Source organism: Chenopodium quinoa, unplaced genomic scaffold, assembly GCF_001683475.1.
Source record: "Chenopodium quinoa cultivar QQ74 unplaced genomic scaffold, ASM168347v1, whole genome shotgun sequence".
NCBI lineage: Eukaryota > Viridiplantae > Streptophyta > Magnoliopsida > Caryophyllales > Amaranthaceae > Chenopodium > Chenopodium quinoa.
Genome location: NW_018744066.1, coordinates 2,782,507 through 2,806,438, shown reverse-complemented (window position 1 = coordinate 2,806,438; position 23,932 = coordinate 2,782,507). Strand labels below are relative to the sequence as shown.

The 23,932-nt window shown below is 32.4% G+C and overlaps 1 protein-coding gene across 1 annotated transcript; it reads right to left on the bottom strand.

Annotated features, from left to right (window-relative positions):
• Nucleotides 1–19,103: 19,103 nt before the first annotated feature.
• LOC110691116 (transcription repressor OFP8-like) lies at nt 19,104–20,719 on the bottom strand. The gene has a single exon (XM_021868047.1). The coding sequence runs from the start codon at nt 20,318–20,320 to the stop codon at nt 19,292–19,294; it is 1,029 nt and encodes a 342-aa protein (XP_021723739.1). The 5' UTR covers nt 20,321–20,719; the 3' UTR covers nt 19,104–19,291.
• Nucleotides 20,720–23,932: the final 3,213 nt, after the last annotated feature.

The window sequence follows — 23,932 nt, the reverse complement described above, 5'->3', positions numbered from 1 at the left end:
TTTTGCGAAATTTTGAAGGTTGCAGGGCTCGATATCGAAAAGTCTTGAAATTCTAGGGAATACATCTCGAGATCATATAATGACGTTTGGAACCATATATGATCATTATCTGTTGTCATACGTGTTCGTGGTAGGCTTGAGTTAATTATAAAATCGGTGCAAGTTGTAAACCGGTAAATTGGTCGTTTAAAAGCTAATTGGATGGTTCAACCTACCCAATTGGACTCCCGGAGGATATTAGGGACCAGGGTAAAAAAATTCGGCAATTTTAATTTCCGGAAAAAATAAGTAAAAAAATTCAAAAATTGAAGGTTATTATCCACGCTTTTTGAGAAATTTTGGAGTCTTCAGGACCCAGTGTCTAGAAGTCTTCAAATTCTAGGGAATACATCTCGGGGGTCATATACTGTTGTTTGGAACCGTATATCATCATTATTTATTGTCATAAGTGTTTGTGCTAGGCTTAAGTTAATAAAATCGGTGCAAATTTTAAACCGGTAAATTGGCCGTTTAAAGGCTAATTGGATGGTTCCACCCCGCCAATTGGTCTCCCGAAGGGTTTTAGTCATTTTAGCAATTTTTATTTGCGAGCGAAAAAAAAGTGAAAAAATTCATTAATTGAAGGCTAATATCCACGCTTTTTGAGAAATATTGGAGGTTTCGGGACCCGTTGTCGAAAAGCCTTGAGATTTTAAGGGATACATCTCGGGGTCATATATGCCGTTTAGAACCATATATGATCATTATATATTGTCATAATTGTTCGTGGTAGGCTTGAACTAATGAAATCGATGCAAGTTGTAAATCGGTAAATTGGCCGTTTAAAGGCAAATTGGATGGTTCCACCTACACAATTGGACTCCCGGAGGGTATGAAACACCATGGTTAACAATTTGGAAATTTTTATTTTCTGGCGAAATAAAGTCAAAAAAATTCAAAAATTGAAGGCTATTATCCACGTTTTTTGAGAAATTTTTGAGTCTTCGAGGCCTGGTGTCTAGAAGTCTTGAAATTCTAGGGAATACATCTCGGGGGTCATATAATGTCGTTTGGAACCATATATGTTCATTATTTGTTGTCATAAGTGTTCGTGGTAGGTTTGAGTTAATAAAATCGGTGCAAGTTGTAAACCAGTAAATTAGCCGTTTAAAGGCTAAATGGATGGTGCCACCCATCCAATTGGACTCCCGGAGGGTATTAGGGACTAGGGGTGAGCAAACCGGGTACCCGGTTAAAATTTTAGGACCCGGACCTGGAATTGGCTGGAACCGGGTCCTAAAATTCGGAACCGGAATTGGAATTGGTTCAACCGAGTCCTAAAATTAAGGACTTGGAATTGGAACCAACGGGTACCGGTTCCGGTTCCGGGTACCCACTTATGTAAATAATTATGAACATATACTATAAATTATAATACTTATTTAAGTTTATCATTTTTAGCGTTTAACACTTGTATTTATATGTGCGTTAAGATATTTTATTTATGCTAGGTATTAAAAATAATTTATTTTTTTTATTTTACCAACTAGATACAAATTAACATAATTTTATTTTACAAAAAAACTTATTTAGTGTAGCATATGTTAGTTAACCGGGTACCTACCCGGTTCCGGGTCCAAAAAAAAAGAATTGGAATTGGAACCAGTTGCAACCGTTTCCTTAATTTATTACCCGAAATTGGAACACCGGGTCCAATTCCGGCTCCGGACCCACCGATTCCTAACCGGTTCCAATTCCAATTCCGTGTACCCGGAATTTTTGCTCACCCCTATTAGGGACCATGGTTAACATTTGGGGAATTTTAATTTCCGGGCGAAAAAAAAGTGAAAAAATTCAAAAATTGAAGGCTAATATCCACGTTTTTTGAGAAATTCTGGAGGTTTCGAAGCCCGTTGTCGAAAAGCCTTGAGATTTTAAGGGATACATCTCAGGGTCATATAATGTCGTTTGGAACCATATATGATCATTATATATTGTCATAAATGTTCGTGGTAGGCTTGAATTAATGAAATCGGTGCAAGTTGTAAATCAGTAAATTGGTCGTTTAAAGGTAAATTGGATGGTTCCACACTTCCACCTACCCAATTGGAATCCCGGAGGGTATTAGGTCCCATGGTAAACAATTTGGCAATTTTCATTTCCAGGCGAAAAAAAGTCAAAAGGTTCAAAAATTGAAGGCTAATATCCACGCTTTTTGAGATATTTTGGAGTCTTCGGGCCCGGTGTCTAGAAGTCTTTAAATTCTTGAGAATACATCTCGGGCGTCATATAATGTCGTTTGGAACCATATATGATCATTATTTGTTGTCATACATGTTCGTGGTAGGCTTGAGTTAATAAAATCGGTGCAAGTTAAAAACCGGTAAATTGGTCGTTTAAAGGTTGATTGGATGGTTCCACCTAGCCAATTAGACTCTCAGAGGGTATTAAGGACCATGGTAAATATTTTGGCAATTTTTATTTCCGGGCGAAATAAAAGTGAAAAAATTAAAAAATTGAAGGCTATTATCAACGCTTTTTGAGAAATTTTGGAGGTTTCGGGGCACGTTGTCGAAATCCTTGAGATTTTAAGGGATACTTCTCGGGGTCATATAATGCCATTTTGAACTATATATGATCATTATATATTGTCATAAATGTTCGTGGTAGACTTGAATAAATGAAATCGGTGCAAGTTATAAATCGATTAATTGGCCGTTTATAGGCAAATTGGATGGTTCCACCTACCCAATTGGAATCCCGGAGGATATTAAGAACCATGGTAAACAATTCGGCAATTTTTATTTCCGGGCGAAAAAAGTCAAAAAATTAAAAAATTGAAGGCTAATATCCACAATTTATGAGAAATTTTGGAGTCTTCGGGGTCCGGTGTCTAGAAGTCATGAAATTCTAGGAAATACATCTCGGGGGTCATATAATATCGTTTGGAACCATATATGATCATTATTTGCTGTCATAAATGTTTGTGGTAGGCTTGAGTTAATAATATTGGTGCAATTTGTAAACCGGTAAATTGGTCGTTTAAAGGCTAATTGGATGGTTCCACCAAGCCAATTGGACTCACGGAGGGTATTAGGGATCATGGTAAACATTTTGGCAATTTTTATTTCTGGGCGGAAAAAAAAGTGAAAAAATTCAAAAATTGAAGGCTAATTATCCACGTTTTTTGAGAAATTTTGGAGGTTTGGGGCCCGTTGTCGAAAAGCCTTGAGATTTTAAGGGATACATCTCGGGGTCATATAACGCCGTTTGGAACCATATATGATCATTATATATTGTCATAAATGTTCGTGGTAGGCTTGAATTAATGAAATCGGTGCAAGTTGTTAATCGGTAAATTGACTGTTTAAAGGCAAATTGGATGATTCCACCTACCCAGTTGGACTCATAGAGGGTATTAGGGACCATGGTAAACAATTCGGCAATTCTTATTTCCGGGCGAAAAAAAGTTAAAAAATTCAAAAATTGAAGGCTATTATCCACGCTTTTTGAGAAATTTTGGAGCTTTCGGGGCCCGGTGTTTAGAAGTCTTAAAATTGTAGGGAATACATCTCGGGGGTCATATAATGTCGTTTGGAACCATATATGATCATTATTTGTTTTCATAAGTGTTCGTGGTAGGTTTGAGTTAATAAAATCGGTGCAAGTTGTAAACCGGTAAATTGGCCATTTAAAGGCTAGTTTGATGGTTCCACCCATTTAATTGGACTCCCGGAGGGAATTGGGAACCATGGTAAACACTTTGGCAATTTTTATTTGCGGGCGAAAAAAAAGTGAAAAAATTCAAAAATTGAAGGCTAATATCCACGCTTTTTGAGAAATTTTGGAGGTTTCAGGGCCCGTTGTCGAAAAGCCTTGAGATTTTAAGGGATATATCTCGGGGTCATATAATGCCGTTTGGAACCATATATGATCATTATATATTGTCATAAATGTTTGTGGTAGGCTTGAATTAATGAAATCGGTGCAAGTTGTAAATCAGTAAATTGGTCGTTTAAAGGCAAATTGGATGGTTCCACCTACCCAATTGGACTCCCGGGGGGTATTAGGGACCATGGTAAACAATTCGGAAATTTTTATTTCGGGCGAAAATAAGTCAAAAAATGCAAAAAATGAAGGCTAATATCCACGCTTTCTGATAAATTTCGGAGGTTTCGGGTTAGGTCAATAACAAGTCGGGTTGATTTCGGGTCGGGTTTGTAATAAGTTGGGTAATGAACGGGCGGGTTGAATTCAAGTTAGGTTAGTAACAAGTCGTGTTAAATTCGGGTTTTGCCGGGTTAAAACGGGTTTGAGTCAATTTCGGTTCAAGTCGAGTTCGGTTCAGGTCAATAATTTATGGGTTACATTCGAGGCGAGTCATCTACAGGTCAGTGCATGTTTGGGTTCGGGTCTCACATACTCTGGTCAACTCGGGTCTAGGGTTGGTTTCAGGTCGGGTCAGGTCCGGCTTGTGTTACCAATTTTTCGGGTTCAGATGGGTCGGTTTATAATCGGGTTTGAGTCGGTATTTCGGGTCGGGTCAACTTTTGACAACTCTAGTTAAAATACCTTTTTAATTAGTAACTTTAAAAAACAATACATTAGTCTTAAAAAAAATCAAACAATATATTAGAGAATCAGTAAAAATAAATTTACTCTAATAAAAATACTTTGTACCTTAAATTTACTTTAAATAAATTCACTTTAGTAAAAAATGAAGTAGAGAGAACATCGAAAATCACAACTCGCATTAAGTTTGAAGCGATGGAGTGTGAGCTATGCCAAATTGCATATTAGTTATAGTAGTAATTTTGATAGTAAAAGTTAAGTTATGATTGTATATGCCGTATGACTATTTATTAATGATAAAATTCTTCTTCCTGTCAAAAAAAAAAAACAAACAGAGAACATACACTTTAAGGATTAACTCCATATGTATAAACATTAAACAATAAACCTCGTGTGATACGGATATCGGGTTGAAAAGTCCATAAATCACGTTTACACCCAAAAAAAAGCCCATATTTGACAAGAAAATATAGGCCTGCTTAGATAAAATTGGGCTATTTAAGTCTTAAGGCATGTGTTCGGTTTTGTATATCTTTCCACATTCCTTTTTAAACCATTGAAACTATTCTGAAATTACCAATCATCTTGGTGCTTTAATCCAACAAAATTTGACAAAATTGGGTTCAACTTCGTCAGATAAATATAGTTTGGTTTATTTCTTAAATGATGAAGTTCGCGATTCTGAATTTGAGTTCATGGATGTAAGTCATGTAACATAACTTCATTCTGATTAAGCTTTGGCTCACTTCAACCTCAATTTCATAAATCTCAAATTCATTTTTGTGGCACTAAATTTTGATTAAACTGACTTCAATTACCCAACTATGATTTGGATATCCACATACATCATCTTTAATCGATATTCTAAACATCATCTTCAATTACATAATTCGTGTTTTTTTTAAGGATAATTTGCCAATTACTACCGCAAGTTAATACCACTTTGTAAATTACTACCGCAAAAAATTTTAAGATGTTGCGATTACTACCAAACCCCCATTAAACCCAACTTTGACGTCATTATATCCCTTTAACCCATATTTAATGGCTTTAACCCATGTTTGACCATGGTGAAGAGCTTTACTCAAAATGTTCTATGATGGAATAGAAAAAAGGAAGCAATTACTAAAAAAACTACAAGGGTAAAATTGATGTTTCTTTGGATTTGTGGAAATCTCATGACAAAAGAAGGTTTGTAGCTGCCACAGCACATTCAATTGATGATACTTGGACACTACAGAGCTTCCGTTTTAGGTAATACTCCGTATTACAGTAACAGGTATATTTGCTGTTGTAGTTGCCAGACATTTGTTTTTCCCTCATGTAAGATGATAGAATTTTTATCTACGTTGTCATAGGTTCATAAAGTTGCCAAAGGAATACTCGGAGAAAGTGATCATAGAATTTTACCTCAAATGCATGGTTGGCTGGAATTTGGATTTTAAGATATCCACGCTGACAGTTGAAGACTCCATCAGTGATGCCATGGTCTATGAGAACTTTTCTGAGTTGTTTCCTTGTAATTCTGTTATGGCTAGAGAGAAGTTCTTGCGTATGAGATGTTAAGCACATGCCCTGATGTTGCTAGTGAAGGAAGGTCTAGCCATTCTTGGTGATACAAGTCTGAGAATTCGGAATATTGTAGATTATATGACAGCAACAGCTCAGAGAAAGGATACTTTTCCTCAGAAAGCTCGTCTACTGAATCTTTACATAAGGGGAAAAGAATTAGTCCTGAACTGTGAAACAAGGTGGGATTCAACCTACGTGATGCTTGAGAGCGCTTTGTATTACAATGATATGTTTAAAGACGAAATGCTTTGTGAATCAGGGAATGTAGCTGATAGAACAATGTATACTACAAGAGGGGGGGGGGTGAATTGTAGTGTATGTAGACTAGGGTAAATTTTGCGAAATTAAATCTACTACTAAGAGAAAAGACACTGAGATAGGCAATGAATAAATTCACTATGTAAAAATGATTTACAATCACTAATACGTTGCCTAGACTCAAGTTCCGTGAGGAACTCAAGTTACCCAACTGTGATCCCTCAATCACAGTTTCTCACACTTTGTGATTCTACTCCGAATCCCTTGTACAGTGTAAACAACTCTCTCAAGTCTCACACTTTACAACTCTCACAACCCAAACCCAATTACACAATGATTACAAGTATTTCCTAAAGAACTTAAGAGACTAAAGATGGAAGGAACTTCTCTTTTAAACACTTTGAAACTCTATGCTCAGAATACTTAAGATTGTTTTTCCACGCTTTCAAAACTTAACGTTGATCTGTTTTTATAAGGAGAATATTCAAGCTTCCATCAAATTCCCACTTCCCCCTTAATCCCACGTTCTCTTTGACTGAGAAGTTGGGATGTAGGCAGAGGAAATTTAGGAACATGATTTCCCTAGCTTGACTCCTAAATTCAACGTGCTCCTTAATTTAAGCAGCCAATATTTACCAAGTTAAAAATCAGTTAAAGACTTATTCAAAAGATAATTATTTAATAAAAAAGATAATTATTTATTTATTAATTAAAAGATAAATAATTAATTAATTTAAAACTTATCTTTTTAAATTAATGAATTATTTATTTATTTATAAAATCTTTTTAAATCTTTTTCAAAACTGATTTTTATCACTTCCTTAAATTAAGGGATATGAAAACTGTTTTAAAACTTTTGTTTAAAACTTTCTGAGTCAATCGTCAAGTTCTTTCGGGAACTACAGGTTCCTTCAGGAACTTCGAGTTTCTTCTTAATTCCTTCCATTCCTTCCAACACTTTTGTTTCTTAAGCTCGTACACTGAGTAACTAAGTATATAGAGTTATGAGGACATCTTGAAAGCTTGCATTCATCATCAAGTCTTCCAAACTCTGTTGTTCCTACTCCGGAACATGTATTTGTGTACCTGAATCTTTCTGTTCAACCAAGACTCATAAATATCATTAGTCAGAGTTTGTTTTATGTAAGTCAATCATCAAAATATTAAGGTAGTCAATTCAACAGTGGCCATACTTGGTGATTCTTAATGAGAGGAAGAAAAATAAGGTAGGTGTAACAACTGAGTTGGACTATTATCTAGATGAAGATGTCTTGCCAAGAACCAATGGTTTCAATGTAATATCTTGGTGGCACACCAATGGGCTGAAATATCCTACCTTGCAAAGTATAGCCAGGGATGTTCTTGCTATACCTGTTTCGAAAGTAGATTCAGGTGCTGCATTTTGTACGGTTGGTAGAGTGTTGGAGCAATATTATAATAAGCTGGATGAAGAAACAGTTGAAGCATTGATGTGTAGAAGAGATTGGTTGATTTCAGACATTCCAGGTATAGCAATTTCTCGCTTAACTGCAATTTAAAGGATATATCTAACTATGTAATCTGATGTGGTTGAATATTCTTTGATACATGTGTCATGTATAATACAGCTTGGCCCTGTTTGGTAATTAGTTGATAGCTCGTTTAATCTTCCAATTATACAAGATGCTATTCACTGCAGCTTATAGGACAATAATTTAACTTCAATTATTGTCTTTAGGGACTAGTTTAAGTGCTTTAGAAGTTTCAGGATACATAAAACATATTGAAAACTTGCTCATTAGTTTTTTCTGACCATAATTATTTCTTCATCTGTAAAATTCATTGCTCATTACATACATAAAAATTGTATTACATAATAAAAAGTACACTTGAAAAAAAAAACAATTGGAAAATAAAAATTTGATCATTACTAGAAACCTAGGAATCACTGATCAGCAAAATAATATATTGTGTTCAAACCAAAACTAGTAGTACATTGTCTAACCCTTCAATGCTTGCAACACAGGTCTAGAAATGTTTACCTTTGGAGATGCCGTCTGAGGACCGAAAAAACTCTGTACACATCTCCCCTAGGAACTTATCAACTATGTCAAGGTAAGCAGGACATGTAAGACGGGAATAGTAACGAAGAAACTCTTCAACATCAAGCTTATGTTCAACATTCCCCTTATCCATCATTTCTAATTCCTTCAATTTCTCTGCTACAAAACACAGCCTGTTTTCTCTGACGCTCCTCGAACACAGTTCAGGTTTCCTCTTATTCCCTGGACTAACATTCAATCCCTTGCTCTTCAAAACCTCTCTTATTTCTGCATTATTATTCTCCTTAGAAACACAATTCCCCTTGTTAAAATCACCCCTTTTCTCTGTTTTTTTCACATTGTCTTCAGTTCTTGCAGCATAGTTATGACAGTTTTCCTTCTGAGAAGAATGATCTAAGAAAAACTGCTGACTCTTTTTTGTTGTTGCACGAACCGTGTTCTTTTGAGCCTTTTTCTTAACCTTACCCTTACGCGAGTCCCATTGATGAGTAAACTCATTGTAGAGATTGTCCAACTCGTTGTCATACCCTGATTCACCATCTTTTCCCCTAGTGGTGTCGCGCCCACAAGAGAAGGGGTGAAAGGGGGGTGTTTTAGGCAGCCTTTCATAAGTGCTTCCTACAGAAAGAAAGGACTTAACATTATCTATAGTTTTTTGGAAGAACTTCTTGGTGTTGGAAATGGAGTTTCTTAGTAGCATCGTTGTTCGAGTTTCAAAGACGAATAACAACGTTGCAGCAGCTTCTTCATAAACAACAACAACATACAATGAAAGGAGAGACTATGTTTTAATATTGTAAGCGAAAATGGTGTTGGAGATTAGTATAAAAAATTGAGGATTGTGCTTTTTTGTAAGGAATTCTTTGGATCACACGCTCCTTGGCTTTCATAGTGTTCTCTTCTACCTTACTTAATGGTCCCTGTCTAAGATTATCAAAAGTGCCAAAGTTTTTTTAAAGCTTTGAAGGGGGGAAATTCACAAGTATTTTATAGGGTTAAATAAATTAGACAATTTGATTGCACTTTCATTTTTTGTACTTTATTTTATGCTATATAGTTTGGTGTGTAGCCACTTTAGGGAATTGACAGGCTCTTTGCTTTTGATTAGTCTCTAATCTCTCTTTCCCTTCAATCATGTTAAACTTTTTACCCTAATAAGACTAATCAATATCTGTATTATTGATGACATACATTAACACATGTTTAAGTGTCATACTCCTACTACTGTACGGAGTAAGAAACTTGTCTATGGTTCCGGTAAAATGAAGTGTCAAGTGTCCATACTTATGTTTAGAGTATTGAGAATCTCATACATTGATTAATCTGATCCAAAATGAATGTCAAGTGTCCATATTTATGTCTAAAGTATTGAGAATCTCATACATTGATTAATATGGTCTAAATTAAAATGAAGTGTCAAGTGTCCATACTTATGTCCAGAATATTGAGAATCTCACACATTATTTAATTTGGATTATTAGTTGTACGCTTGTACCGATGTATAGTGCGTTAGTTGAGTACTTGATTCACATGAAGCATAGCTATGCTAAGCATTATTAAAAGTAGTATATAGGTAAGTTTAAGTGATGAATGTTACTAGTTACAAGCATACACATTTAGTAAGAAATAACCGTGAAGAGGACCCATACCCATAAATTTGGAGGAGAGTCTTAATCAGACAAAGAGAGGTAGTAGCTATATTGAGACTCAAGGTTCGTGTTTATGAAGGTTAGAATTGCATTTACTATTTACTTGACAAACACATCTTTTAGAAAGTCATGTGTCAACTACTTCTGTTAACCAAATCAATGTTTTTAGATGTGACTTAATTTATTCAAGCCGTATGGTTTGAAAATTAATGTTTCCTTGTTTTTGGATGTTTCTTTCTTGTTTTGTAAGAGTATAACATTTAGGTTTTTACTAATGTGAAAAAGAAAGTTCATTACTTTTAAGTTGAATTTATACTCTTCCATTGCATAGGAAAATAGAGGTATAGCTCATTTTCTCAACCTTTGTTAGTGTAGTGGATAAACTTGGTAGAGCTTAGCGTCATAAGTAGACTCTGCGTATTTGATAGTTACCACATATCTATTTTAGGTCGTCTAAACATTAGTTCATTTGTTGAAAGTCTATCTAAATTTACACAGCTATTGGAGAACATAAAGCGTTTTCTAGTCGAATGATCAAACAATCAATAGTGTTTTTATAAAGCTGGCATGCATTAAGGTTTTATCCTAAAACTAATTGATTCCTGTTAGGACCAAAGGTGTATAATACGGAGAATATGATTTTGTCGCTTATGAGTCATAATGACTCTCATAATATGGAAGTATAATTTTGACTATTAAAAATGATTAGCAAAGTTAGACTAGTAGTATTAGCGGCACTAAACATTAGAATATGTACTTATCATGATAGATTGGTTTCCAATGTTGTAATTATAATAATAAGGTCACCGTGATTGCCGCATGAACTTAGAAAGAGAATTTCTTTTTGTCTTCCCAATACCTCTTCCTAAAAATAAAAATAAAAATAAATAAAAAAACAAGTTTGACTGTCTAATCATTTAATCAAATATCATCAACCAACACCGTGTATGCTCCATCATCCATACATAATAAGGCTTTAAACCAACTTTTTATTTTGATTTTATGGCATGCAATTTTCTTGACGAAGAGCATCTTTTTTTTTTACTGTTTAAAGGACTTTATTTCTTATCTCTTGTCTTTTATTTATATCTTTAAAAAGGAAGAAAGAAAAATCATTTGGTTTTGGCGCCAATGAGTTTTGCCTAATACTTCAAATTAAAATGCCATATTAATCTTTTGCATTCATAAAATGCCTAAGCTAAAGGAGATTATTGAATCCTGGAATTTAAGTTCTTATTTATAAGTTACATTTGTAAACTATGAAAAGTTAGCTTCTATTAGTTTTAGTCGTAATCATTTTTGATAAGTAATTATGTGTTTTATAATAGGACCTTAGGGAGGTTGAGAAATACTCCCTCCGTTTTTAAATACTTGCTCCACTTTTCTTTTCCGGTCGTTTTTAAATACTTGCTCTATTTCCTTATTTGGAAAACTTTTACAATATTTTATTAATTTCTCTCACCAAATGGACCAAACAATATTAATTTCATATTCTCTCTCCTTCAATTATCTCCACTATTTTTGATTTTTTACCAACCCCACTACCTTCATATTTTATTACTTTCTCCAATTTCTCTTAAAACAAGTATTTAAAAACGGAGGGAGTAACTTTCCTGTTTTGCTTGAAATGTATCTTTCAAATAATACAACTTCTAGTATTCTCATCACTATTTGTACATTAGTATTCCCTCCATTTAATCAGAATGGCCTCATAATTCTTCTTTATATGTTCCATACAATTAGCCATATACCATAAGTGAACTATAAACCACATTTTTAGGGTTTGTTTGAGCTGAACTGAATTGAACAGAACTGAACTAAATATTTTATAAAAGAAGGAAATTAAGAATTGAACTGAACTTATTGAAGTTGAACTGAAGTGAAATGAAATGAAATGAAAATAATCTGAAAAGAACAGACCCTTCATCTCAAGATTATCAATGTACTTTAATCCCACCAAATTTCTCTCTCGAATCTCCATTTCTCGTATGAAGTAAATCCAATGACCAATGGGACAAAGGGAATACTTTGTTTTATACTCTCCATATAATCATCCTAGGAACTACTAGTAAATCTGAGTCAAGTTACACAAGAACCTAAGACGGAGTTTGGTGAGCAAAGACGGCACATTTTCGCGCCAAAATTGTGCAACAGACAAATGCTCTGTTCAGGGCTTTTTGACATGGGCTTAGTTTCAAATATTAATGGATTATCTGGATATTACTTCAGTTGGGCCATGGGCCTGTTCATATATGATAACTTGCAACAAACTTTGTGGCCCATATATTGGAATGTTTGTTTTGTTAAACTCTTCTAAAAAGTGTTCTTTTGTCTTTCAGAGTGAATTAAGAGACTAATACAAAATACAGAATACTCATCATTTAGCTGCTAAGAACTTGATTTTGTATAATTCTATAAGATATGGTAGTGTATAACATTTGCATTTGCCACTATCCTTGATTTTAAAACTCGTTTAATCAATCTTTTGTAGTATCAATTTTTAGAGAAAGGGAGTCAACATTAACTGATTAGCATGCATCATCGTATAGATCAAAAACCGGCTATACATTTTATTCCCTTTGTGGCTCTCGCTACACCAAAAACAAAGCCGAATTTTATTTTGGCTTAATTTTTCTTTTGGCTGAATTTTGTTAATTTGCAGGTAAACATGTACTTCTATGAATAGATTATGTACTCCTGCAAAGGGAACCTTCCACCGAGGTTATTCGGAGCCTGGCCCCCCGTAAATTATTGTAATTAATTAGTTGATGAACTAAAATAACCTATATTTACTTATAAAATATTTGAACATAGTGATACTTTTGAGGAAGTGGTTAAATATTTAAAGTCTGACACTCTGACCCCTCTAATTATTTCGACCAACATCCGCCACTGTACTCCTAAAATATAGTTTTGTGCCCAAATTTGAAGTTGTTGGATTTGACGTCAGTAACAGCAAGCAACATAGTTGGAGGCCCACTTTAATAATGCAGCCCAGCTAAGATGCCTAAACCCTAATGTCGTAGACTAGCTAAACTAAGTACTACCTTAGCTGCAGGTCCACAAGAGAGCCTAGATCTTATTTGCCCTAATCATAATTTCTATTTTAGGCCCAAGTCCTAAAGGACCGTTGCCACTGTTGTTTCTATAAATGTAAAGGCCATGTTTGGTAAATGGCTTTTTGGTGGCTTTTTGGTTAGCTTTTGGCTTTTGGCTTTTTTATGAGGTCAAACAGCCAAAAAATGTGTTTGGTAATTGGCTTTTTAGCCAGTGAAAAAGCTGGCTTTTAAGCCAAAATGAAAAAGATGCTTTGAGTAGCTTTTTTGTTGGCTTTTGGCTTGTTGGCCCACAAATTATCTAATAAACAGTCAAATACCAACAATTAATTTACCAAACACTTTTATAAACAGCCAGCTTTAACCGCCAATTTCAAAAGTCATTATAAACAGCCAAACATACCAGCTGGTCAAACAAGCCAAGTGAACCAGCCAACAGCCAACCGCCAACAGCCACTTGCCAAACAAGGCCAAAATCTTGCAAGTTGCAACACCTTTTTTTTGAATTTTGATTTTCCCCAACAAAATTCTCTCATTTTCTTGATCACTAGGGGAGTAGGGGGAGAAATGCCTAGCTAATGGCACCACTTGGCCAATAGAGTATAATCAAATGCAATATATTCATACATGATCAATAATTTTTTTTTTAAAAAAAAAAAAAAACCAAATACAATTGTTTATAACGTGAAATTATGATGGTACACTCTCAATTCTATATGTAAGGCTTTTGGCACAGTTCACTAAGATACGGAGTACATATTAAGGAATAAGTTGAATTATTATTATTATCTGCGCAAAAATAAAGGTTGGATTATGAGTATTACTGAGTTCGATTTTTAGCTATTCAACTACTTCTCCTTCAAATATAAAACTTAATCCATCAATTCACCTTGGTGTATCTAGACCGAATATTTATCCTGGTCATTTGATGAATGAACAAAAAAATAACGATAAATTTACCTATCTGTATGTGCACAAGGCACCCTGTCTTTATAGACCTAGCCTCGTCAATGTGTCATGGTGCTACACTGCTACCTCTACCTAGAGAGAATTATGGCAAGTTGAAAGAAGCTAGCTCAAATCTCAAAAGAGAGTAAGAAAAGGAAAAACAACAAAGAGAGAAGGCAAAAAGAGATTAAACAAGGAAGAAGAATGAAAGCTTCATAATTGAAAAAAATACCATACAGAAGACTCATTAAATGCAACACATAACGAATAGTGCAGGCTCAAGAACCCAAAAAATGCGAAGCAATAAATGAGACAGCAACCTATTAATAGAACTACTCAGATAAAATTCCACAGTACTAGAAACTAGTGCTACAGAATTAACACTGGTTTATTTATTTATATATGCTAAAACATCAAAAGTACTTGCATATTTAGAAATAACAACAATAAATTTAAGGTGTAGGTACAGACAATTGAGGGAATTCTCTGAACATTTCTTTAATTTTTTTTTTTTTTTAAAAAAAAAAAAAATTCTAGTTTGGGAATGTGTTTGAAATTTGGTTCCCAAAGTAAAATTAATTCTTACAGTTTGTTACCACATTTATGTAAAACTACCTCTGTGTTTACTAGTAGTACTCCATCATTTATGTCATCCTTATTTCATTTACTATTTTTGATAGAAAAGGAATATCTTGCATGCTTGCACTAGATTGATAGCTACTCTAGTGGTTTATCATATTTTCATGTTTATTATCGGTTTTTTTTTCCCTTGTTTTATCTTTTCAATATAAAATGATAAGAAATAGAGTAAGGACTTGCTCACATTTACTGAACTAAACTGATTGGAGCTGAACTGAACTGCAATGAACTGAAATGAATATTTTCTAAGAGAGAGAATTTAGGAACTGAATTGAACTGAATTAATTGGAGCTGAACTGAACTGAACTGAACTGAAATTAAGTAAATGTGAACAGGCCCTAAGATGTTAATTTTATTTTCAACATTTGATGTAGGGATTGGCTTTGGGTTTTCTTTTCTTTTTTTTGGGTATTTTTTTTTTTTTTTTGCTTTTTATAAAGTTTTCTCATCATAATCAATTAAGTCAATATGATTTACGAGTATTTATAGACTTCAATTCGAAACTGATAATGAAAATACAATTTTAAAAAGTACGTAGTACGGAGTACTCTCTAATAAAAGAACATTTTGTGGAAATGATGATATTTAACAACCAATTAAAGGAAAATACATGATAGAATTACATAACTCATGTTTAAATTTTAGTTAGAAAGTAAATAATTTGAAATGTATGATTTTATGTGTCCATCACATGGAGTACAAGTTTGATAACTACTACACTACTTCCTAAAGTTATAAAGATGTACTAGTACAATGTACAAGTACTATTTTCACCCAAAAATTAAAGGAAAAACATATGAAGGACTTACAAAATACTACTATGATAGATGGTACAAAATACAGTGGAGTATTGAATTAATATACATAATGTAATAGCCCATCCTCTTCCAAATGTAAGAGAGCTATCAAAGCAGTGGACAGTAGGAGCAAAAAGTAAAAATAGGCCCACAAAATAATTTAAATTTACCCTACACATTATTGGAAGTATATATTATAAGGTTTTGTTCATATTGAATAATACGAATAACGGATTTAATATAGAGTACGTGACCCTCCTTTATATTCAATTTGCATCATGCATTCATGCATGACAGCAACCATTTTCATGGGGTACGACGCTCCATTGAAATAGACATCTCTAAATATTACTGCTACTTTTTATTTTTTTTATATATTTTTTTATTTTTATTTTATATATATATATATATATATATATATTTACCCAAGATCATATATTAATATATTATATACAATAATATGGTAGGAATATAACTGCTCATTCCATCACCAATTGAAAGTTTAATCTTCTTTTTACTTCTGTTTTGATAGTGACATAGAAGAAGCTCTCCATTCTTTGTTATCCTATTTTTTCTCTTGTTTTTCTTTTTGTCTTTTCTTTTTTTTTTTTTTTTTCTTTTTCTTACACATAATTCTACGGGGTTTTATTTTCAAATGAGTGGAACAATTATTTGCCATTTTATTCTTGTTATTATTGCTTTATAATTCACATGCTTGTTTTTCTCTAAGGCTGAAATTGTGATGTGACTTAATTCAAAATATTTAAGATTGAGATAAAATCTGCCTTTTCCAATTTTTATGCATGCATAGAGTCCTCTCCACCTATATGGCAAATTGGCAAGTATATATCACCCAAAATTATAACTTCGATATATACCTTCATAAATTATACACGCGTTGTTTCAATCCCGTATCATTAGTAGTTTCATCTAGAAAAATACATTGGAACATCCTTTAATCAAATAATACTCTGTACAAGTATATAAGTTACACTCTTTTTATCCACAATTATTAATTGTTCCACTCTAACTTTATTACAATAATACATCAAAACATTTCAATTATATAATACTCTGTATGTGACTATTATTTATTTTTGTATGAATAGGATAGTATCTTATGAGCGAGTAGAACTTCCATTTTGTCATATGAGTATTTTAGCCAACTTTTTTTCTAGAAATAACTTAAATCAACATATTTAGGGGCGAAAAGCCGGTGTCTACATCTATGCGTACAAAGCAAGCACCAATATATTCCTATGTTTTGAATATGTAACAACTAACAAGTTAACAACTAAGTTACAAGGAATGGACATGTACTTGGACTTGCATTGCATTGTGTTCATATGTTAATATGTTTTATATGTTTTATAAACTATATATAAATCCAAACATACATGCTTGATCTATTCTTAATTAATTTTAATTAGTACAAATTTAAAAACAGTGCTGACTAAACAAGCAGAAAAGACACTTATAAGTTCAAGTGTTGTTGTCTGTTAAGATGTACGAACCTGCGAATCTTACAAGCTGGTTCCTTTTGCTTCATATTCATCTGCACTTTACATAATACAAACAAATCTAACCATATTAATTAACCAATTAAGAGTACTGGTTTATAATAATTTCAAAAGAATCCAAACAAACATATGTTACCTACCATATGATTATATTTACATTAATATAAGCTTAAAAGAGCTCGATGATGTATGCACTTCCTCTCTTCTTTAATAATTTACATACTACGGTCTAAAGTAATGTTTATTCTTATTTAAATTAAAAGTTTCATATTATTGAAACATTTTTACTTAAACTCGATTTATCTCTTTATCTCTTCTCATCACATAGAATTTTCCTTCTCATTCCGTTCTCTTTTCTCATAATTTTAATTCCTAAATATCAAGCATCCAATTTCACATCCTGCATAAAATCAGGGGAAATATATATAATATCACAACAATATACTACATCTGGTTCGTATTATATGCAACTTTGGAATTTTTTATATCTCACGAATATTACACCAAAGTTGCATATAATACAAACCGAAAATAGTATGTTGTCTTTAGGCCACCATGACATTCATATGTTGCTAAATTTTTTGAAAAATCCATCTACGAATTTTGTGATTTAGTGAAGCGAAGAACACGTATAAATCGAGAACGTGATGACTAGATAGTGGAGAATAGTCAATTTCTAATGAGGTGGTCCATTATTATATTATTACAAGAGATTTTAATTTGTCTAATCTAAAGATCGTTTCATAAGTTAAGTCAATTTATTCAAGAGGTGTAACACAAATGAGTTCACAGCCATAGTTTTCTCATGGAAAATCTGGACCATATTTTACAGTTACGCAGACATTGGAATAAGTAGCTTAATATGGATAAAGTCATAAAAACAGAACTGTACTAGAATTGTTTTCATGGCTAAAATAAGCTATGGTCCAAATATTATTTGTCAACTAAATCAATATGATAATTGAAGTATATGTTATGTATAATTACTCTAGGACATTTGCATTTGACAATAATTGACATTCTTCAATAGATTTATGTTTTGTATTGTGATTTTATTCGATGGACTCTTTTACATTTTACGAGCAAATTAGAACTAGCTAGAGATTTTTTTTTTCTTTTACTCCATATTTGATAATTATCAAGAAATTCTATAATTTTCTTTTTTGAAATAAGAACACAAATGTATACTATGTGGTACATATTATTAATTTTTTTAATATTAATAATAATAGATTAAGTAACAGATTATCTGATCTAACACCACCTATCTTAGCTTGTTGAAAATATGAATAACATTTACATCTTAAGCATAATAATAATAATAGTACTAGCTCAAAATATGTCATTTAAATGTGACTAATACAAGTATAAAATCAGGATAAGATCCAACCCTTAAACAAAATTTCAATTAATCCTCATATTAATACTAGTCAATTACTAGACATACAAAACATATCCAAGCAAATTAACAATGCAAAATTCATTCTTTAAATATTTTTATACTGATGAACTGTTCTTCCACTTGTAACCATCTCAATTAAAATATGAGAATGCCACCTAAGAAAAATTAGCTCAAAAAATAGTCAAATATAAAAGTGTAATTCAAATCCCTTTGATCTAAAAAGGATCAAATGAGATCATACATTTATTAATTTTAATTCAAACTCTTTTTGCTCTATATGGATTGTAGAGAAAGTAATCTCTGAAAGTCAATTGTGTTATTGTCAAAAGAGAAGTTGATTCCCAACTTTTCATGCTTAAAACAAGTTTCCTTTTCAATGAAAACTATCACACTTCTTAAGTTCAAAAGCTGTCCCATAATCTAAATATATGGATAGTAATTGCAATTTTGCAAATATTGTCAAAAGTTAAGGAAACATCCAAACTCCAAAGTAATGTTTGTTTAATCTTTTCCAAATCAATTTTTCACCCCTACATTTTCCCTCCTTTCATTTGAACACTATTTGTTTATCTCTCACAACCAAACAAACCATCAAACAGCAACAAGACAGAAAATCCAAAGAGATAAAAATTAAATTAAATCAAAAGACAAAAAAAAATAGTGTAAAAAAATGCAAATAAGATCACACAAATGAACCAAAAAAATGCTCATTGATAACAGTCAATAATCATCATCATAATAATAATAGTTAGTACAAGTACAATACAACACTAATCACAACTAAATCTCACCTTTTTAACATCCTAAAAATAAAATTGATAACTTTTTTTGATTTTTTTTTTAATGGGAGTAAATAGTTAAGAGCAATAAGAAAAAAGAGCATCCCAAATTTCAGTAAAAACTTCAACAATAACCCTATGATGATGAGGAGAATTAAGAGATAAAAAACAATGCAAAAGTTGCTCCAATTCTTTAGCTCCAAATATTTGCTTCTCAATTATCATTTCCACCATTGATGTTCTAAAATCATTGTAAGGATCACTTGAACTCTTCACCACTGCAAATGTATCCTTCACTTTCCCTTCCAATGGGACAACTCCAACCTCCTCTCCTTCTTCCTCCTTCACCATTGCTCTACTTTCTTTCCTCAGCCTCGAACCCGGCTTTCGCCTTCGTGTTCGAGGCCGAGCCCTGATTAGACTTCTACTAGACTTGTTCATTGGATTATCAGAATCAGAAGATAGAGAAATTGATTTAGACGAAAAAGATACAGACTTTAAAGAAAATAAAGTCTCTGTTTCATCTTCTTCTCTTTCATCATCACTGCTAAACCAATCACCAATGTCTGTCTCATTTGAAGAAGAGTAATATATTTTATCTGGGTTTTCCTTTTTCTTCAAAAGGGTATTTTCATTTTTGTAAAATCCCTTATTTTTCTTCTTGTTTTTCTTTCTTTTCCCCTGTTTTTGTGAAAACAGGGGAGAAGCAGGGGATGCAGGAGGACAACGCCGGCCACCGGAATATTCCACAGCCGGCGATAGAAGAGAGTATTTTCCGGCAATTTTCCGTCGAGGTAAAGGGTTTCCGGCAATGATACAATTCTCTCGAACCATCTGATCAAAAGTTTCAGGACATCTAGGCTTACAATACATCATTGAGGAAGATGATGAATGTGATTGTTTGGGTTTAATTACAGGGGAATGGAAAGGGTAATCATCATCTTCATTTTCTTGAGGAACCTCCATTAATGGAGTTTGAAGAAAAATGGTGTTTTCAGGGGTAAAGATTGGAACTTTATGATCAATTACTTCAGAAAGATCTTGGGTTTTGCATGAAGAAGTAAAGATTCTAGGGATTTTTAGCTTGAATTTGTTCTCTTTCTCCATTTTTGGAAGATGAGAGAGAAAGTTGATGTTTTTTTTTGGGAAGGAGAGGGGTAGTGGATGGAGGATCTTTGTGGATTAAATAGGAGGAATTATGATTTAAGAAGTCAAAATTATTTTAATTTTAATTTTTTATTTTTTTGGGGTTTTGCCTCCATTTTTTATAAAATAAAATAAAAATTTTGGGGGGACGTGGAAATGTGGAATATGGTAATTGGAGGTGTAATTTGTTTGCTACTAATTGCCATTGGTTCATTCCCTCGAAAAATAATAAAGAATAATTAAAAAAAAAAATTGAGAGAAAAAAAATAAATTAGAATTGGTTCATTTTCTTTTTTAGTCGGTGCGGCTTCCATCACCATCCCAAATTAAATATTTCACAATTTTTTGTTTTGTTCTTTGTAATTTATTAATAGGGTTGATGGAGACCTAGTAATAGTATTGTTGTACTTTACTCTAATTATGTGTAGACAATTCTACTTATTTGAAATTATATCCAAAATGACAATGCATGTATTGCATTAATTGCCTTCAACTTATAATATAGGTACTTGACTAATTGTTCGTTGTTTTGAGGATATATATGGAGGTTACCATTACTTCATCCATATATCACAAAACATATGAGCATGTCTTTGGTAGAGTGCATAATTGGACTTGATCAGCATAACCCATATAGGTCGAGGTAATTTAAGAAAAGATCCTCAAAGTTATGATCATCTTGAATTTTGCTTGGTAATCGGGAAGGTTAGAATCAAATCTCTAACTTTTTTTATTAGGAGTTAGAAGTTAACTACCATCGAGATTAGATCTCACACAATTATCTTTCTCTAGATTGTTTTTAAGGCAAAAGTAATAAGTCTCATGTGTAAACTTTAAGGTAATGTAATTCACTAATGTATTTTTTTTTCCAATTACTGTAGACAATCTTCTTTAAATGTTTATTTTGGTCAATAATTTAAGAGAAAAGTCACCAAATTCATTTAACTAAAATTCTAAATATTCAAATTTGTTTTTAAAAAAATAATAAATTGGACATGTATGTAATTTCCTTCATTACTTTATATTTATTTATTTGTTGATGGAATCCTTCAGTAAATAGATTTTATAGGCTATTGGGACCTGCTCTAATTTAATTGACTGAAAACAACTAAACTGAATGAATTGAATAAAACTAATTGGGGCTAAATTGAACTGAATACAGCTAAAATTTATTTATGAGAGAAGGAAATTAAAAAGTAAATTGAATTGAATTGAACTGAACTGAATTGAAATTAAGTTGTACAGAACGGGCCTTGAACTTGGTTGTATTTTAGTACCTCTAATTCAATTATTCAAACGTTTCAATTTGAATTAATATTTTTTTTTGACGGGACAATTTGAATTAATATTTTTTTTTTTACGGGACAATTTGAATTAATAGCTTTGTCTAACCTACTCAAGAATGTATGTCTTAAACCCCGGAATATAGCGGGTACCAACTTTATTTCCACTAATTTACACAAGTATTACCGTATTTGTCTTGTACTGCCTCTTCACAACCAATTATTAAATTCTGTTTTGTACCATTTATTAAAAAAATTCCAATATTCAACATGAATAGAATTAAGCTGTGAGATGTCAAAAAAAAAAAAAGAATTAGGGCTTGTTCATATTTACTTAATTTCAGTTCAGTTCAGTTTCAATCAGTTCAGTTAAGTTCAATTCATCAGCTCCAATCAGTTCAGTTCAGTTCAGTTTAGCTCTTAATTTCCCTCTCTCATAAAATATTCATTTCAGCTCATTTCAGTTCAGTTCAGCTCAGCTCCAATCAGTTCAGTTCAGCTTAGTTCACTAAATGTGAACAGGCCCTATTGAGCTATGACCAAACAAATAGTAGTATATAAGATTTGCCATAAACAACCAACAATCTTAAAGAGGTGCTACATTACATGCTACGTACTAAAGTGAGCTAAGTATTGGGAACCAGGTATTACGTTTAATGACATTCAAAATTTAAACTGTTTTAAACTTCTTTTAAAAAGATTTAACTACTCCTATATGAAGACCTATAACAACTACAATACGTATTCTATTACCTACAAATCTACAATTATAGGTTTTATATATTTTTAATTACTAAATGTACTACTAATTTGAGACTAAAGCATGTAGTATATGATGCACAGAGCATGTCTAGTTGGCCTCTAAAGGTCCGTGACATATTATTAATTTAATTTTTTGCTGTAATACCTTTGTATTAACATACATAACCCTACGTCTAATTGCTGTGAACTTTTACATTTTGAGATTATGATGGTAAACTGACATAAATAGGTCGAGACTAAGGCTTGTTCTTTTCAGCTTAATTTCAATTTAGTTCATTAAAATAGGCCCTAAATTAAATGTCACGCGTTGAAGAAGGATGATGGAGTACAATCAATGTTTTGTATATCAACAAATAACAATTGGTTTTAAGAGGTTATACTTGCATGGGGTCATCAAACTTTTTGTAGGCTTTTATTTGTGTGTAATCAATCACCTATTAAAATTTATGGAGTATTTTATTAATTTTATACAGAGTATAATATTATACATTTATACTATATTATAAATACGTGATTAAAGTTGACAGTGTATAATTATACTTGCATTGTAATTTAAAAAATAAAGTTAATCTGCACCCACATACAAGCACTACGAACTTTACGGAACTAAAATTTCTCTTGAGCCCGTGACTTATGACTAATTAAAAACTTTACACGGTCTTTATTGACTTAATATGTGATCATGATCATATAATATCATATGATTAGATAATCTTAATTCTTGATGAAATGCCGTAATATTAAAACAATATATAGTATGTTTAAATATTTTAATAGATATACTCGATCTAATCATTTTTTAAGTACGTATTAACGTGTGCAATATGTCATAGTTGTATGGGTTTTATCCAAACTTCTACGTTGATGCTTTCACATACAATGACAACTTAGAAGATGCTAAAATAAACAAAATACTCTTTAATTTTTGTGACTGAATTATTAAATTAATTACATCTTATTACAAATTGTATCTTAGCATGGGAAATATTTTTACAAAAATAATTAATAAATTTTATATATGTAGTCAAATCCATATGTATCACCTGTGACTTGTGACGTACTCTTTATCGAAAGGGCAAACTCGTGTGATTAGAAACATGAAAATTACAAAATTTTGATGCATAGCAGTTGTATACTTGTGGATAACAATAATCCAGGAGGTTGATTGGTTTCACCCCTGCAACTTATTTCTTAGACTGTAACTTTTACCTCATATTCAAAGTGTAATATTATTCATTTATGCAATTTTACGTACGTTGATTCAAAATTGCTATACCACAACAATCATCCATCTTTATAAAGTTATAAGTGATAGACAAAGTATACGTCATATTAAAAAAATGATTTTGAAACACCCATTGTGAAAGTACTTCATCTACTGCTATTGTTATAAATAGATGTAGGTGGGCACACAAAGCAATATTATACGGAGTAAACAAAAAGAAATGATTGCATGCATGCTTGTGAAGTTGTGATGAACTGATGATGTACAAGTTGACAAAACCAATCAAGCAAGGTATATACTTTC

Coding starts and splice junctions, on each gene's coding strand:
- LOC110691116 (XM_021868047.1), bottom strand. CDS start 20,320: ATGGAGAAAGAGAACAAATTCAAGCTAAAAATCCCTAGAATCTTTACT.